Source organism: Vigna unguiculata, chromosome 1 (genome assembly GCF_037176805.1).
Source record: "Vigna unguiculata cultivar grain cowpea cultivar isolate G323 ecotype 2 chromosome 1, ASM3717680v1, whole genome shotgun sequence".
Lineage (NCBI taxonomy): Eukaryota > Viridiplantae > Streptophyta > Magnoliopsida > Fabales > Fabaceae > Vigna > Vigna unguiculata.
The window spans coordinates 2,505,880-2,523,468 of NC_140792.1; the positions used below are offsets into that span (position 1 = coordinate 2,505,880).

Sequence of the window (17,589 nt, forward strand, 5' to 3'; positions counted from 1 at the left end):
TATGGATAATTAATAATATAATATATTAAATAATATATATATATATGGTCAAGGTTAAATATTTCTATCTCTTCCCGCACATAAGAGAACTCAAACGATTCAAAATAGATAATATTTCAGAAATACAATGGTTGTTTTTAATGATATTGTCAGACGAATTTGGATCGGAATCGGAACATTAACGCTCATCATGAAATTCGACAACTCTCCTTTAACTTTTCTTGTCTGCGACTAGTGGGCTCGTTCGGGTACACCGAAAAATCAATTTAGGAGTCAAAATCAAGCGAAGTTTAAATACTTTCAGGAACGCAGTGGTTGTTGTTCCTAACAATAGCTGCTAATTGAATTTGGGTCAGAATCGAAACATATATATATATATATATATTGAGAAAAATAAAAGAATGGAGAGGTATCATACTTCCGTCACTTGTTTTGTCGCCAATCAAGAACCTAATGATAACTAAAATCGGTGTTTTCCCTACTGTTGCTATTCACGCTGAATACACTGTTTGCCAACGTCAACATAGTTCACGACCTGCATTCTTCAACGCCTATGACATTCAACTCACCCATTTCTGACTAACATTACTATTTGTCCCCAATCTTTTCCGGAAAATGCTATTTAACGCAAACGTTTTTCCTGTGGATATTGTTCTTTTTTGTTGATAAATGTTGTAGTTTTACGGTTCTTTGTTTTGTTATTGTTGGTAATGATGTCCTGGTTGTATATTCTTGCTGATTTAAAATCGTAATTGGCTTACAATTTTTGTTTTCAATGAAACTAATCAAGAATGAAGACATTGATGTTGCATTTGGTAAATTACGGGAATGGTATCCACAAATTGTTGTGGTGGGCTCTCTCAGATTATGATACTTGTGTCTCAGTCACAGTTGCTATAATGTAGTGCAAACCTAACTTCAATTAAACTGATAAAAAATGCAATCATGTTTGCTATAGCATATTTATCAACTTTGATCTATATATAATGGAAATTGCTTTAAACTTATTCTTTTAAGTAATTTTTATTACTAAGTTATGCTTAAATTGTTAACCGCCATGTTGTGTTTTGTTGTTTGAATCATACATGACATAGATTATGCTATGATGTATTTCTCTTGCTTCACTCTTTGAGTTTACTAAATTTAAAAACTTATCATTGTCATTGTTTCTTTCGGATGCGTGAACAAATCGTGATCCAATGAAATATTTTGGAATTGATACTTTTGTTATGTGTTCAGAAACATGAGAATGAAATTGTAGGGGAAACTTCGGTCATTTAAAAAGGAAAACATATACCTTAATACTATGGACTTATTATATTATCATGGTAAAACTTTAAATATGAATGGAGAATAATGTAAGTTTTTAATTTATTCTAATTTTACTACTTTTAATAATATACATTTTTACTATCTTTCCATAACTTAAAATATTTTAGGTTAATGCACAAACTGAGATTTTTTTTGGATGCATGTTTGTATAACTATTTTTAGAACATGAAAAGAAGGAAAAGAAGAAAAAGAAAAGAGCAATCACTTTGTTGTGTTAAAGTTAGGTTATATATAGTTTAATAATATAATGTTTGATTAGTTATTGACAGAATGTTTACAATTAACATGAAAGAGATAATAAGAATTTTAGCACGATTTAAATTTTTTTTGAAAATTATAAATTTATAGGTGAATTAAGTTTACTAGATAAGAACAAACACCACCTGGTCAACCATGAAACAGGTTGCAGTTTTTAACTTGCTGCAACTATTTCGATCACTGTACTCATGTCTTCGTGCTTGTGTGTGAATGTTTTCTGGATCTTTATCTCTGTCTCCGCCACCAATCCACCCTTCATCCTCGTTGTCCCAGTGGATTCTGGTGTCAACTCCAGGAGGGGCTCTCGGGTCTGCCGGAGCACTGCACGTGCAAATTACTCCTTTTTCTCAAAATCCAGAACTTGCCCAGTTCAACTTGCAGAGGAGCTCTGCATGTCCACTTGGAAGCCATGGAAGAACACAACTGCAAAACCCTCATTCTCATTTCAGCCTGCAATTCCTTTCGCCTTGTCACAACTATTTTATATAAATAATACTTATCTAGAACATTTGCAATTATTGTAACATAAAAATGCAATAGTATCAGAAGCATTAGGACCAGTAGTAGTAGTAGTATAGTAGTAGAAGTAGTAGTAGTGTTATAGTAGTACCAGCACTAAAACCGAATGGTTTTTCAAAATACTGATAATTCATGATGTCAAAGAATATTGCCGTGTTTAATCCAAGGTATATATTCCAATCAAAGCAACACAAATCTCCTAAAAATGAAGAGAACAAACATCATTAAGTTTTTAATCCAAGGTATATATTCCAATCAAAGCAACACAAATCTGCTAAAACTGAAGAGAACAAAAATCAAAGTTTCAACCAATCGCGTATAACGGCCTCTCTGCTCGAAACGATATGCCAGTAAATAAAAAAGTTTGGTTCAGGAACCACTGTAAATGCTAAAATCAACTATCCAACAGAATAGAACACGCATGAGCAATTATTGCGACTATAGTTCTAATCTTATTTGCTGTCCCCATTGGTAAAGTTGAGTTACAATTATTCTTCACTCTTGCATACTCAAACTGCTTTTTATACCTATACTGGTTCTTAATTTTATTATTTCATTGTTATATATTTTAAAATTTGTTATTTACTTTCGCATTGCTGTTTTAAAAATTGTATCAACAAAAGAACATTGCAAGCAAATCTAAGGAGTAAGTAATAATTAGACATATGAAGGGTGCAGTAAATCTGTGCATGTAGAGATCACTGACCAAACTGAATATTTTGCAGGTTTGCTGAAAGATATGCAAGCCGCCATTGCTGCAATACACATGATTTTGGCAGAGCAAGGTTTTACTGAAGTCATCTACCTGTGGTGCCAATACACCTAAACATGGAAATATGATTGCATTTAGTTAATGCATATCCACTACAATTTTTAAAATCAGGCCACCACCTAGACATCTTGCAAGTCTAGAATATGGACACATCAAATTGTCATATCAGTGTTAATGCAGCATTTTAATATGTAGAATATGCACTTTTATTGATTTATGAAGTTCAAACTACCAAGTTCTCAAGAGAACAATTGTATCCACATCTTATGGGTTAAAATAGTAACTGTCCTGGTTTACATCTGAATTAGAGTCCTTTTTCAGATAATTTCAATTTGGTTCTGCCTTTTCATCTAAAACTTAACATGTCCAACCCTGGTAAAAGGTTCAAGGCCATTCTGACCACCTCTATGATCATAACATTCAACAAGTGTAAAACCAATAAATCCCTACCACTTGCTCATAGCATAAACATAGATGTTTCTAGTCTCATTCGGCACATCCTTTGGAAATTAGGTATGGTGATGTTGGTGGGAACAAATGGGCTAAGCATGGAAATGAAAAAACAGAAGGTACAATATACATTACAAAGAGGATGTGTTTATAGGATTCGAGAGGGTACCAAAGGGATAACAGAAACTAGGTTAGGCATTTGCCTTGGAGACAAAGGCTGCATCCTGAAGTTCTGGCTGATATATTCTTTTCTGTCTTTTTTTTTTTCCTTTATTATTTTTTTTTTTCAGAGCTTGGGTATAATGCTCTACTGTAAAGGAGTTGTACTCCTAGAATTTGATCTATATACTACCCGTTTCTATCAGATAACAAAAAATCTCTCAGAACCCTTCTATGAACTAAAGATACGATACATGCATCCAATCATCCATATTATACTAATGTCATGTAAAGAAGAAATGCAATTAGACCCAAAAGAATCTTCAGTTTAAATATTTCAATGATAATCCAATAACCAATGTGAGCAAGGTTTTTAGACATCAGCGAACTAAAGTACAAGCCAAATGACTAGTTCATTTGCATCGCAACAAAAACAAAAAAAAAAATAATGTGACCAGCCAGATCGAATTTAACATTGTTATGGAATTAAAACAGAAGCTTTCCTAAGGTAACAAGTGTGAGCCACCTTCTCCCTTATGCCTTTGTTTAAATTACGAACAGGTGAACAATCTCAATTCTGAAGTAAGCCCTGCTCTCTCATTGGATAAATGGATAAACAACTTGATGTGGTACTTGAGCCTTGATGTTCTCCCATCCACCTAGTGGACTAGTCTTTTGGGTTGGATTCTCCTCGTGTGCTTAAATCCTTCCAATTGGTAATTTCATTGAGAGTTAGGTTACAGAAAGGACTCTCCAAGCTGAATTAAGGTGCAAATTGAACACTAATAGATGAGTGCAGTGGTCAAGGAGAAAAGAGCTACCGGTGGGTCAATGTCAATAGAGTGAAGCTGCCATGGATGTCGGCCCTTAAAGGGATTGGTAATGTTAGGAGTCTCACATTGAGTAAGATAAACTACTTAATGTGGTACTTAAGCCTTGAAGTTCTCCCACCTTGAACTAGTCTTTTCGGGTTGGACTCTCCTCTTATGCTTAAGTCCTAACACAAACAATTCTTCAACCCACCTTTCAATTTTGTTTGCTTTGCATACGTACTAAGATTGTAAAATCTAAAGTAAAACAAACTTGATTGAAGAACTGACTAAATACATTAGGAACAGGCATAAGTAAATGAAAAACTATTATATGGAGGAACAAAGAGACATGCCTGTCCATCAGGAAGGGTATTGTCTCCACTGGGCAAGAATCTTGAGTCTGCTGATAAGCTAATTCATCTTCAGCACAGCATGAGTATAGCTGTTTTATTTTCTCAATGTCAGAGATGTTGAGATTCACTCGCAGATTGGATTTGCCAAGTTCTTGAGCAAGGAAATTAGTTAGATCAGTACCTCCAAACTCAAATCTTCTTGAGGCAATGTGGTTAACAGCACCCTCAATCACTGGTGCAATATCTGATTAGGCAAGCCAAAAAGATCAAGTTGTAGACAATTAATAAGCTCAGATTTTAAAATAGAAACACTCAGCTTTTTACTCATGCTCTTAGATAGCACATACAATATTATTAAATCACCAAAGATGGCACGTAGAAAAGGGAGGATAAAATGAATATGCAATTGCAGGAAATAGTTCAATTTTTCAGACATCCTTTTGACTCTTTTTGGCTTTCAAAATCTGACAAAGTCCTAGGTAATTTATATTTGACCACCGACAAATGATATGCAGCTATACATTATATTTATTTTACTCTGGTGCAATACAGAGATTTCACTACAACAGGTTTCTAGTCACCCACCATAGAGCTGTTGGGGCACAAATATCACATGAATATGTGACAGAGATAAATATACACCCACATTCAAATTAGACAACTTGATTTTCAGCAAGCAAATCAAATAACCATCTTTGTTCGTAGTTTTTAATTATACAATAAAAAAAAACTTGAATTCCCATTCTTTCAGATATGGATACCTATTTTTCCATGACCAAGTCAACTGTGCATCCAGAGATACGTCCTACAGCATACAGTGACAGCACCGCTTGTTCAGAAGCATAAAACCCTGATATGTTGAATGTTTCAAACATTAGTTGCACTAACTGTTCCTTGTTAGCCTGGAAAACAAATAATGCATATATCTATTAAAGAGTAATATAAACATCTGTTAAAAAAAACCAAAGAAAAGTTAAATTAAAGAGTAGTACAAACTAGTAAACCTTCAAATTTTATTTCAAGGAAAGTCTAATGCATTATGGGCATGTTTGGATAAACTTTTCCATAAACACTTTTCGGTGAAAATAAGAAAAAAAATTAAATAAACTTCTCCATGAGTTAAAATTGTTTTATGAATAATATTAAGGTTGAGAGAGAATGAATGAGATTTGAAATTCATGTAAAATGAATTTTTAACCCAAGTGAAATTATCTGTAACAATCCTAACTGAACAGAATCAAGTATATAGAGAGCTCTAACTAAACTGTAACAAACCTAACATATATAATTCAGAGATACTTGGGATGTTAGAATAGACAGCTGTACTGCTTCAGCTACAGTAATACCTATACTACTGCTGTACATAAATAAAAAAGAAAACTACATATATTGTAGAGTAACTATACTTGAAAACGTAAACTGATTTTAACTTATGAAGAAACTCTTTTTTTTTTTAATTTTCTTCTCTTAGAAGTGTTTTTGGAGAAGTTTATGCAAACAGATGCTATATCATATAGAATGCTTATTATGTAGTTGAACAAATCATAAACCAGAAATGCAAACTTTTCTTAGACATTAAGAATTTGGGTTTTCTCTCGAGATTTTGGTGTTGTGCCTTCAAATTAATGTACACTAATTTTTTATGTTTTAAAATATATTGAAAACTTCTTTAATATATAGGAATCGGTGTATTTTGAAAGCACAATAGAGAGAAAATACCAAAAGACTAGCAAAACCCCTGAACTAAGACAAAAACGTAAATATACACACAAAAGATGGCACCAAAATTCCAAAAGAGTGCATGCTTAATTCTTATTAACTAAGGAAGGCAACTCGAGGAGTACACCAGCAAACATGCATATACTCCAGTGATGCATTACGACCCTATTAGAATGAAAAAGGCCTATGTAGGTACTTGTTCAAATTAAGCTTGTTAAATAAGCTATGACATACCTACGACAAGCCTAAAATAAGCAAGATAGTAATAAACGCTTCAAGAAATGCTGTTGTAAAATGAAATTTGCAAAATTCTATACAGAAAATTCAAAGGAATTATCATAGAAACAGCTGCTGTAATCAACTGTTTCCATAAGCTTTAATTTCCCAACTGTGTCAAACATAAAATCATCCAAAACAGGGCCAAAAATAGTTAACAAGTGCCCAATGAAAGTGTAAGATATTAATTGTGGTATTCATATAAAATATTTCAAATAATTCTAATATTTTAAGAAATTTTTAAACAATGTAAATACATGTATATATATATATATATATATATCGAGAGAGAGAGAGAGAGAGAGAGCTTCCCTTAAATAAAATCTAGAACATTTGCAATTGTAAAATAAAAATGCAGTAGGATCAGAAGCATTAGGACCAGTAGTAGTAGTATAGTAGTACCAGCACTAGGGGTAGAGGTAGTATAGTAGTAGCAGTAGTAGAAGTAGTGTTATCGTAGTACCAGCACTAAAACCAAATGGTTTTTCAAAATACTGATAATTCATGATGTCAAAGAATATTGCCATGTTTAATCCAGGATATATATTCCAATCAAACCAACACAAATCTCCTAAAAATGAAGAGAACAAACATTTTCAACCAATCTTGTATAATGGCCTCTCTGCTCGAAACGACATGCCACAAAATCAAAAACTTTGGTTCATGAACCATTGTAAATGCTAAAATCAACTATCCAACAGAATAGGACACGCATGAGCAATTAAAATAGGACAATAAATTACGCTTACAAGGAAAATTATTATAGAGTAGAATGTCCCTTCCAATAACAATAGTGATAAGCTCGAGAAAACAATCCAATGCCGCAAAACTAGATATGTAAGAGATCTTTGCATGGGTCACCTACAAACAACTATGCCACTAATCATTCCATGAAACTACACCAAACAATCCAAAGTCTATAATTAGTCAAATATACATATGACTATTATCATAACACAACAGGCTAAACAATTGATGAACCATATTTCACCATGCAAAACAACAAAGAGAACCTAAAAAATATAGAAGAATGATCAGCTGACATTTTTAAGACTTAATGCATAAGGACAGATCACGAGCTTAAATTCATTGCTTAGAAAGCATAAAGTTACACATTTTTAAAAGTCCAGACTACTTAAACCGAGGTGTACAAGTTGTAAACAACGGGCTACCGAAAAAAAATCCAAAACTAAAAATGAGACCAAAGTGTAAGAAGAAAGTGAATAAGGAACACAAATAATAGTTTTCCAGATAATTTTGAAAGACATTTATCCCACAAGGAAGATGTTATTTCGAGATAAATAAACTCATTTCATTTCTAGACCCATTCAACAAGAATTCAGGACAAACAGTGACTAAAGAGAATGTTCCTTTTAAACAGAGATATGATCAACAGATCTAGACAATGGAAAGGAACATAGAAAGTGGAGAAAAGAAAACAGTTATAAAGTGTATCATCAGTGTGCAATGAGAAAGAGAAAAATAATCATCCATGAGTTCAAATGTCAAAGGCTAATGACTGTGTTGGCATCCAATAAAGGCAGTCTCAAAGACAAGATATTTCAGAATAACTAAGATTGCAGAACATATACGATCATTTAAATGAGAGGGACACCCATGAGAAACAAGAGCAAAGAACTCTAACAGGAAGAAAGAGAGAAACATATCATTGTGTAGCTAACATGAATGAGGAGCAATGTAAATCTTCCCAAACTCTCTAATAAAGTATAACCTATAGAGGTATTCATTGGAAAAAGAGAATAAGAGTCTAACCTGGTCTGTTGATCCTCCTCCGTCAATCCTTCCTTGGACAAATCACAACAAATAATTGTTTATGGGGCTAACTTACCGAATAAACTATTTATGCTATCCATAAAGTTGAGTTTGAAAGACACACAAATGTCATTCATCACTTGGAACATGATGTAAGCTGAGAGGAATGTGGACAAAAGTTCCCCATTAAAACAGAACTTGAGTGCAATGATTGAGGATGTAGATGCCCAGACATCAAGGCTAAAAGTTCATAACAAATAGAACCTATAGCATAAACAATCTTCATGTGACGAGATTTGGTTGAATAAACTCCCCAACACCAACATATTTATGATTTGGCAAGAATCAAATCCATAAAACAGCCTTCAAGTGATGAGATCCAATTAAACGTCCACTCAATCATATAGAATAACTACATTTAACTAACCCAGGAAATTCCAACATCATGGAATCTATTGTCTTTAATTAGTGCTGTCAGGTGCTTTAATGCTAGTGAAATTTCATCACAACTAGGATGTGACTTATCACCCGCAACAAATAAGTTTGTATTTTGTCCCACAACGATCCAGCTACAGCCAGGCATTTTTTGGATATCTTTCTTTATCATTGTTCTCCTCAAAGATCTAGCTTCATCCCAAAGTCCAGACGCAGCATACAGATTTGAAAGCAGTACATATGAAGAAGAGTTTTTGGGTTCTAACTCGATAAGTTTCTTAGCCGCTCTCTGTCCCCTCTTTTCATCCCCATGTATTCTGCAAGCACCCAATAAATTGGCCCAAATCATAGCATTGGGTTCAACTTCTAGTTTGTCAATGAAGTCTTCAGCTTCCTTGAGAAAACCCCACCTACCAAGTAGATCAACCATGCAAGCGTAGTGATCCCCTCTGGGCTCAATTCCATAATAGTTTACCATGATGTGAAAAATTTGACGACCCTCATAAACCCACCCTGCATGGCTACAAGCAGTGAGAACTCCAAGAAATGTTACTTCATCAGGAGTAATGCATGATTGAGCCATCTCATTAAAGAGCTTCAAGGCGCTTTCAGCATAACCATTTTTGGCAAATCCAACTATCATTGAGTTCCAAGAAATCACATCCTTTTTAATAGGCAATTCATCAAAAACTTGAACAGCACTTTTTACATCGCCACATTTTGCATACATGTCTACAAGGGCACTACTCGTTAACTCATCTAAGTCAAAACCAGTATGGAAGATTAGAGAATGTATCTCTCTACCATCATGCAAAGAGGATAAGAGAGCAGAAGCTCGAAGAGCAGTAACAAAAGTTGCTTGGTCGGGTAAGATATCGTTGCCCCGCATTTCCTGATACAAGTTTAAGGCCACATCACTGCACTCATTTTGAGTATATCCTGAAATTAAAGCGGTCCACATTACCGTGCTTTTAAGGTTAGAAAACTCCGAGAAAAGAATGCTTGCATCTGCAAGCCTTTGTGAGTCCATATACATGCCCAACAAAGAGGTTCCTAAGAATTCGCTACCACATAAGAGGCCCCTCTTCACTACAGCACAATGGATCTGCATGCCTAAAAGTACCTTTGCAGAACCCTTACAAACATCTAGGAGGCTTACAAATGTAATCTCAGATGGCTTCAGTCCCAGTATCAGCATCTCATGAAGAAGACTAATAGCTTCTTTTATGTCTTTTGGAGCATATCCTGCAATCAAAGCATTAAAGGAGACCACACTCCGTTCAGGCATGCTAGAATAAATTTTTTGTGCATCTTCAATGTCTCCGCACTTCGAATACATGTCAATAAGAGAACTTCCAGCAAAAAGGTTTGTTTCTAAACCCAACTTAATTGACAGGCAATGGAGTTGCTGCCCTACTTCAAGAACCTTAATATTTCCACATGCACTAAGTATGCTGGCCAAAGATACCTCATCAGGTACAAAGCCGTCCAAGTTCATTCTTTGATACAAACTGAAAGCACCAGCCTCCTCTTCTTCTTGCACATATCCAACAATAATTGCATTCCAGGAAATATGATCTCGGTATGTCATGAGCTCAAACAGCTTAGTAGCTTCCGTCAAAGCCCCAACTTTGGCATACAAATCTATCAATGCATTGTTGACAAATAAATTGGAAGTAAAACCCTTCTTGATAATAGTTGAATGCAACTGGCGACCAATTCGTACGTATTCAAAGGATGCACACGAGCTCAAAATGCTGGTGTAGGTAAATTCATCTGGGTGAATGCCACATATTGTCATATCCGAGAACAACTCCATGACATTACTTAAATAGGCATTTTGTGAATAAACCCCGAGCATGGTGTTCCAGACAATCATATTTTTGTGAGATATAGCATCAAATACTTGGCGTGCAGCATCCAGCAACCCACACTTGCCATACATATTGATCAAAGAACTTGCAACGTATATACTGGAGTCAAAGCCTTGCTTGATAGCCAGGGCATGAACTAGGAAGCCGTGATGGAGGGCAGCTAAACTGGCAATTGCACTCAAAACACTTGCGAGTGTGGATCTTGTGGATTTGACACCATGCTTACTCATTTGACGAAAGAAGGCAAGAGCCTCTTGATAATGTCCTCTCTTGGCATGACCAGAAATCATGACATTCCAGGCCACAACATTTCGGGTGGAGATGGGCATTTGTGCAAACAATTGGCAAGCATTGTCCAGCTTTCCTAAAGAGGTGTAAGTGTTTAAGATGGTGACAAGTGCCACAGGGTCTAGAATTGGAAAAGAAGCGGGAGAAGTAGTGGTGAGCATTTTTTCAAATACATGGAGTGCCTGCTCAGGCAAGCCAGCTTGAACATAACCAGAGATTAAAGAGGTCCAAGAAACAGGGTGAAGATGAGGGGAGGGTGCAGCGTCAAATAGGGTGCGAGCAGAAGTGAGAGAGTGGGAATTGGCATAAAGATGGATAAGTGCACCATGACAGAAGGAGGCAGATTGAAGACCCCTCTTAATTATGCAACAGTGAACTGCCCTCCCCAACTCAACATTTTGTAGCTTTGCACAGGCGGACAGAGTGATGGCGAAAGTGAACTGATCAGGGGAATGGCCAGAGTTAAGGAAAGAAGCAAAACATCGAAGAACACTTTGGGGCAATCCATGGGTGGAGTGCATGCGAAGAAGGGAATTCCAGGCACCGGCATTCCCCTTTGCCTTCCCCATGCACTCACTCTCAACACTCCAATGCCCATGGTACCCTCTCACTTTGAAACTCACGCGCATCAATCTATTCGATTCGATTCTCTTTTCTCTCCCTTCCAACTGTTTGAAGTAAAATCCAGTTTGTGTATGGAACCTTCTATTCACATTTGGTGATTGTCTTATTTGAAATTGGATTTCGTTCCCCGTCGCTTTTTCTTCTGAGTTAAGCTTTATGTTGATGTTTATCTTTCGCACTCCGACATTGTGATTAATTTTTTGGGCTCCCTACTGGCCTTCAATTTCTCTTGTGCTTGTTTCTGTTCTTCAGTGTTGTTGCGGCGTTTGTCGCCGATTTGTCTATTGTTCCTAACACTTTATCTTGGCTACTTGAGTTTTAACAATTCTGCAAATACAAGTTTGGAATATATATGTTAAACTTTTTTCGCAATTGTCTACAATTTCAAAGTATAAAGCCAGTTTTAAAGAGTTGGGTTAATGACCAAACCATAAAATCTCATAGAAACAAGCATCCTAATGTTTAGAATTTGAGTAAAGCCAAGTCACAATTAGTGCAGCAAAAATAATTTTTTGGCGAGTGCTTTGAACAGGATAGGAGCAGCCACACATTTATTGTTCTTGTTCATATACATATTTCTTAGAAACCTTCTATTCACGTTTTTAATTAAGGCCAAATAACATACACATTTCATCCTTCGTCAATATTTTTCCTTCATTCTTCAATATCCAAAACGTTTTATTGTCTCATGTCCTTGCATTCATCCTTTGCGAGCTACAATAATTAAGTTATCTTTTACATGATTTGCAAATCAAATGCTCTAGTCTTTCGGTCCCATATTATGATAATTAGAATGCAACTCATGTTACTGTTATCCAATGTTTTACCAGACAACCTAACATTTAGAGATATTTTGTCTCAATCCAAGAGAAACTTGAACAAAGTCATATGAAATTTTACGCTTTTCTATAAAAGTTATCTCTCCAAACCTCTCCACAATCAATATTTACAAATTAGGGCTACAAATAAAAATTTAGGGTCGGAAATGTCAAATTAGGAAGGAACCTATATCGTGATGGTCGCCCTTCATCCAAATCGTCGCTATCCGTGGCGGTGTGGTGGCTATACATTGTCTTCGTAGTGCCGTGGGTCTGCGACCCGTCAAAGTCGCACTGTGGTGGCTGGGTTGCCTTTGACAGTATCGAGGTGTCGCGATGGATAGAGGAGAAACACTTGGAGAAGAGAAAGATGTGAGAGTGATTTGGTTTGGCAGAGTGTTGTGAATGTTGCAGAGAAGAGAAGAGCGTTGTTTCTTTGGAGTGTTTCTCTCTTTCTGTTTCTCATGCCTTACCTTCAGTGAACAACACACATAATCACCACAACATGCTGCACATTTTTTTTAATAAGAATTGATAAGACTATTCATTACATAGTAGCATTTGAGTGCTTAAGACTGCACTATTGACATTGTTGCTGAACCTTTTTTGGCTTCTCTCCAGTTGGGAGACATGTTGTCCAGTGTAAAACCAACTTCTCCATAACCCAAGTTGCTTAACAAAGAGTAATTGATGTTATATTGCCTAAATAAACAATCTAATTAAAGGTTGTATCCAATGCAATCGCTTGCAAAAAAATTTGTTTAAAATTAAGAAACTTTGCTTGATAAAACTTATAATAAATGATATAACATTCCTTATATACAAGCACATGTTACATTTGATTAAGAAAAAAGAAAACAAATGTTACATGTTAAGTGTTCTTGAACTATATCCCTAGTTTGCCATTTTCTGAAACCACACTTTGAACATGGACACTTAATCGCATGACCATTATCATGTTTGAAAGCAAAATTCAAAAAAACCTTCAACCCATTTGTGTATTCAATGGTGTTTCGTAGTTTAGATATCCATGATTTATCTATGGGCATGACTACAAAATAAATACAAAAAGAAAAAATTAATTATTTAGGAATGGGATCATACAAACAAGAGGAAAAGAGTATTACACTCAAATCAATTAAATGGAACAAAGTTAACTAAAAAATTTAGTTAACACAAATATTTCACTACAAGGCACTTTTAGGGTTGTTGGTTCTAGTTAAGACACTAAAACCATTCCCAAGCATACAACTATGAAGCTAACTATTTGGGAACATCATGGATCATACAACAAAAAAAATTAACAACATGAGTAGACAATTAAGGTAAGTAGATAAAGTTTATAAATACAGAAGGAAATAATGACAATGTTTCATTAATAAAGTAGGATAGAGAGTAAATTCAATAAATTACCAGGATAATTGTCTTTGATGCAATAAATGGTTTTTTTTTTTTTTTCCAATCACAATGAAATCTGCATAAAAAATAGTCACATCAGTTTCACTGAATACTGTTTCTAGTATAAATTGTACACTATAAATTGCAAGTATAAACTATATGCAACAAAAGAACACAAAATACTAGTTTTGGCACCCCATGAATACTATTTTATAAGATTGAAAAAGGAAAGATGTAGACATGTAGCTATCTCAAATTCAAACAAAATCCTACCTTTGATTAACCACAACATAGCATGCCCTTTTACAGCATTTGAGGCCACAGGCTTAGCTTAAATATGTTGCCTTGGTCTAAAAACTATAAATCCCAGCAGGAAGCTTTTCTTTGCATTTCTATTTCTTATTTTCAGTTTCTGTTTTAAGTTTTTAATCATCAAAATGCTTTCCCTATTCAGATTTCAAACTCAAAGTGTCAAAACCAACAAAATCAACTAGTACTATTCAAGAAAAACGAGAGGGTGTTGTTGAGCCTAACTCTCACGGGAACTGAGAATATAGAGACCAGGCCTTTTTAAAATCAAGAGATTCATCATCCTACCTTTTTCACAGTACATTAAAACTATAATTCAAAAGAAGTTGGAATACATTAAAACTACAATTCATCAATCAAACACCACCCTTAATAATACCCACTGTGCTTTCCAAATTACCTATAAAGACTAGATATGTATATATACATGTAGCACACATACACACTAAGCAAGGAAATCATACGACAACCCTCTATCTGAAATTTCATCGTAGAACTTATCAAATCACAAAATAGTGTAGACATAATATTAACAATGACAATCTCAACCAATCGAACCCTATAACACGTGATTCATTCCACTAAGTCACCAATGTAAATCAGATTATGAATAAGACATCCAAAAGGATTCACTCGGGCCCACGTGCACACAAAGGTATATCGTTTTTTAACCTTGCCAATCCAAATTTGCAATCACAATCAGTGAACCCAGTCAAACCAAATCAAACCAAAAAATAAAAAATAAAAAGCTCCTGACAAATGCACTCACTCAGGGATGGAATAAGGCCATGTTCATCATCACAAATTAGAAAGCTAAAATCTCCAATTGAATCCAAACTGAGTTCAACAATAAAACGCCAAAAGTTGAGACACTACAATTTCACGAACAAATAAACGTACACCCAACGCATTGATATTTTCAATCTCAATCAAAAGCAATAGAGCACACTCAATATTAATTCATCCACAATTAACCCAATAACCAGAATATGAATCGCAGATTAGTCAATAACCAAAGTGCAAACCAATCAAAAAGGAAATCGTAACAGAGGGAAAGAGGTGGTAGAACCTCGTCCGTGCTAGTAATGGCTTTGCCGGAAATGAGGAGATGCAGAACGAATTCTCGTGGCGATTGCTGGTGTGCCTGAATCGTTGAGGTTTGGGCGGTGGAGGAATACGCAGTGCGGTGAATACGAGGGAGAAATGGCTCGCGACTGAAGCGAAATCGAAAACCCTATTCGACACTGTTCGGCAAAGCACGCGTTGCTGGTCCCCAATCTGAGTGGCGAAGGAAGTCGCGAAGAACTCCACTTGCAGCGACGAGTCATGCGATCTCCGGCGAGGGAGTCGATCTTCGGTGTGGTTGACGGCTGGGTCGCAATCGAAGGGCGAAGAAAGTCGCGACGAAGTTCTGTGGAAACGTTGAGCAGCGACTATGGCTTATCTCCGGCGGCGAGGGGTTGTGGAAACGGCGAGGTTGAGCAGCGACTGTGGCTTTAATGGCATGAACGAATACGACGAGGTTATTTAGAATCTATATATGTTAGTTTTGAGTGTAAGCAAAAATATTATAAACACTTATCTCTACACAACCTTCTACTCTTAAGTGTACCAAAAACACTACCAATTAGGTCAACAAAATACACACATTTCTCCAATCTCCACGATACAAATTAAATCGATAAAGTGTCTATTTGTACAATACAAAATTCAAAAACAAATTAACCTATTTTTTGAATTATACAAACCTACTTATTATTACTTAATAGATGAACAATGATCCGATTTATATCAAAATATGAACAAATAAATTAATTTTTATTATCTTGGTGAAAAAAAAAATTATGGTGAAAGTCCTGCATTAATCAAAGATAATATTAATTTTATATATATATATATATATATATATATATATATATATATATATATATATATATAAATTTCATCTTATAAACCGATTTTATAAGATTGAGTTAAAATTCACTTTTAAACATAATATTAGTCATGAGTATTTATTTTAACAAAATTTGTTATTTTTTATATTTATTGTTTTAATTATTATGGATCACCCATTAATATTTAATCTCAATATTTATATGTTCCAACATGAGAATGATAGGTTAGAAATCTCACATCGATCAGAGAGATCAAATTAATTTACAATGTATAAATATAAATCTTACTTTACAAATTAATTTTATACATTTAAATTAAAGTTAAAATCTATTTCTTAATAAGTTATTTAACGAATTTCGAATTAATTTTTGAGGATAATAGAGCAAGTTTTGTAGGTAAGGGCTAGTATGTTTACTTGTTTTTTTAATGATGTCCCATTCTCTTGTATATCCAAAACATAATCTTGCCCTTTGGCCTCAACCAACATTACCACCAACTTCCCCATTTTATGCTACCTAATCTATATTCAAACTTATTGATGCTTCCTACTTCATCAAAACAATTTTTTTCTCCTTATAAATTTACTACTACACAAATGGTATTCACAACGTCGACATAATCTACTTAATAACTACAACTATGTATTTCCTTATATATATATCGTATATTTTTTTGAAGTTTAGAATAATAAATTAGGATACTGTTCATTAATATGTAACTGATATTTACTTTGATTTATTTCTTTGAATAGATGAGTTTGAGAGAGACTTTGTGAATGAATTTGAGTAGATAAATTTGTGTTTTTCTTTGAGAAAATTTAAAAGTAAAAATGAGAGAATTTGAGAATGAAATTTGTGAGTAATGTAATTAATATGATAAATAAAAAAGTTTAAACAAATTAAAAAATAAAATTATAATTTTATTCTTATAATTAAAAATAATATATTATTATTAATTATTATATATATTATTGTTAATTTATTATATATATATATATATATATATATAATTTCATTGAAAAATTCTGATTATATATTTTTGAAAAGATTTTTGAACGTAATAAAATATGGTAATGAAAAATTGCGATTCAAATACATATTATTTATTTATCTCAAAATTATGGCTATAGATTAAAAATAATAGTTTTTAAGTATTAAAAATAAAAAATAAAAAAATTATGAATAAACTAATACTGAAATCAGGAGAATCTCAATCAGTGGTGTCTAACTAGAATGTCCCCTTGATTCCACACGTTAAGTTGAGGAAAATATGAATGATATTTAACTAACACACCATTTTGACTTATTTCGAAAAATAAAAAAAAAAATCTACAAACCTTAATATACATATATATAATTAATTTTATTTTTAAATATTGTAATTTGATATATGATAAAATAATAAAACTTAAAAATTTGTTTTAAAAATACAATTTAAAAAAGAAAAATCTTATCTAACCTGTTTTTATAAGCTTATGCATCCATCCGATGAGAATCATTTTAATAATTCTAAATCCAATTCAAA

The 17,589-nt window shown here is 34.0% G+C and overlaps 1 protein-coding gene across 25 annotated transcripts; it reads right to left on the bottom strand.

The window, feature by feature from the left end:
• Positions 1-1,537: 1,537 nt before the first annotated feature.
• On the bottom strand, positions 1,538-15,808 carry LOC114184281 (Pentatricopeptide repeat (PPR) superfamily protein). Of its 25 annotated transcripts, XM_085665445.1 has the most exons (12): positions 15,239-15,806; positions 12,650-13,936; positions 8,424-11,971; positions 7,400-7,511; positions 5,417-5,557; positions 4,837-4,899; positions 4,656-4,744; positions 4,312-4,487; positions 4,017-4,196; positions 2,816-2,931; positions 2,201-2,308; positions 1,538-2,040 (listed from the first exon to the last, which is right to left on the bottom strand). In XM_085665445.1, the coding sequence occupies exon 3, from the start codon at positions 11,647-11,649 to the stop codon at positions 8,842-8,844; it is 2,808 nt and encodes a 935-aa protein (XP_085521571.1). In that variant the 5' UTR covers positions 11,650-11,971; positions 12,650-13,936; positions 15,239-15,806; the 3' UTR covers positions 1,538-2,040; positions 2,201-2,308; positions 2,816-2,931; positions 4,017-4,196; positions 4,312-4,487; positions 4,656-4,744; positions 4,837-4,899; positions 5,417-5,557; positions 7,400-7,511; positions 8,424-8,841. The 25 variants fall into 25 exon arrangements, with proteins under 25 accessions (XP_085521571.1, XP_085521584.1, XP_085521325.1 ...); XM_085665458.1 differs by lacking the exons at positions 4,017-4,196; positions 4,312-4,487 and having other exon boundaries at positions 4,656-4,899; positions 12,650-12,930; positions 13,014-13,134; positions 13,876-13,936; XM_085665199.1 differs by having other exon boundaries at positions 4,656-4,899.
• Between the last annotated feature and the right edge of the window lie 1,781 nt (positions 15,809-17,589).

Bases quoted from the DNA above. Each gene is read 5' to 3' on its own strand.
- LOC114184281 (XM_085665478.1), bottom strand. From the start codon at position 11,649: ATGCGCGTGAGTTTCAAAGTGAGAGGGTACCATGGGCATTGGAGTGTT.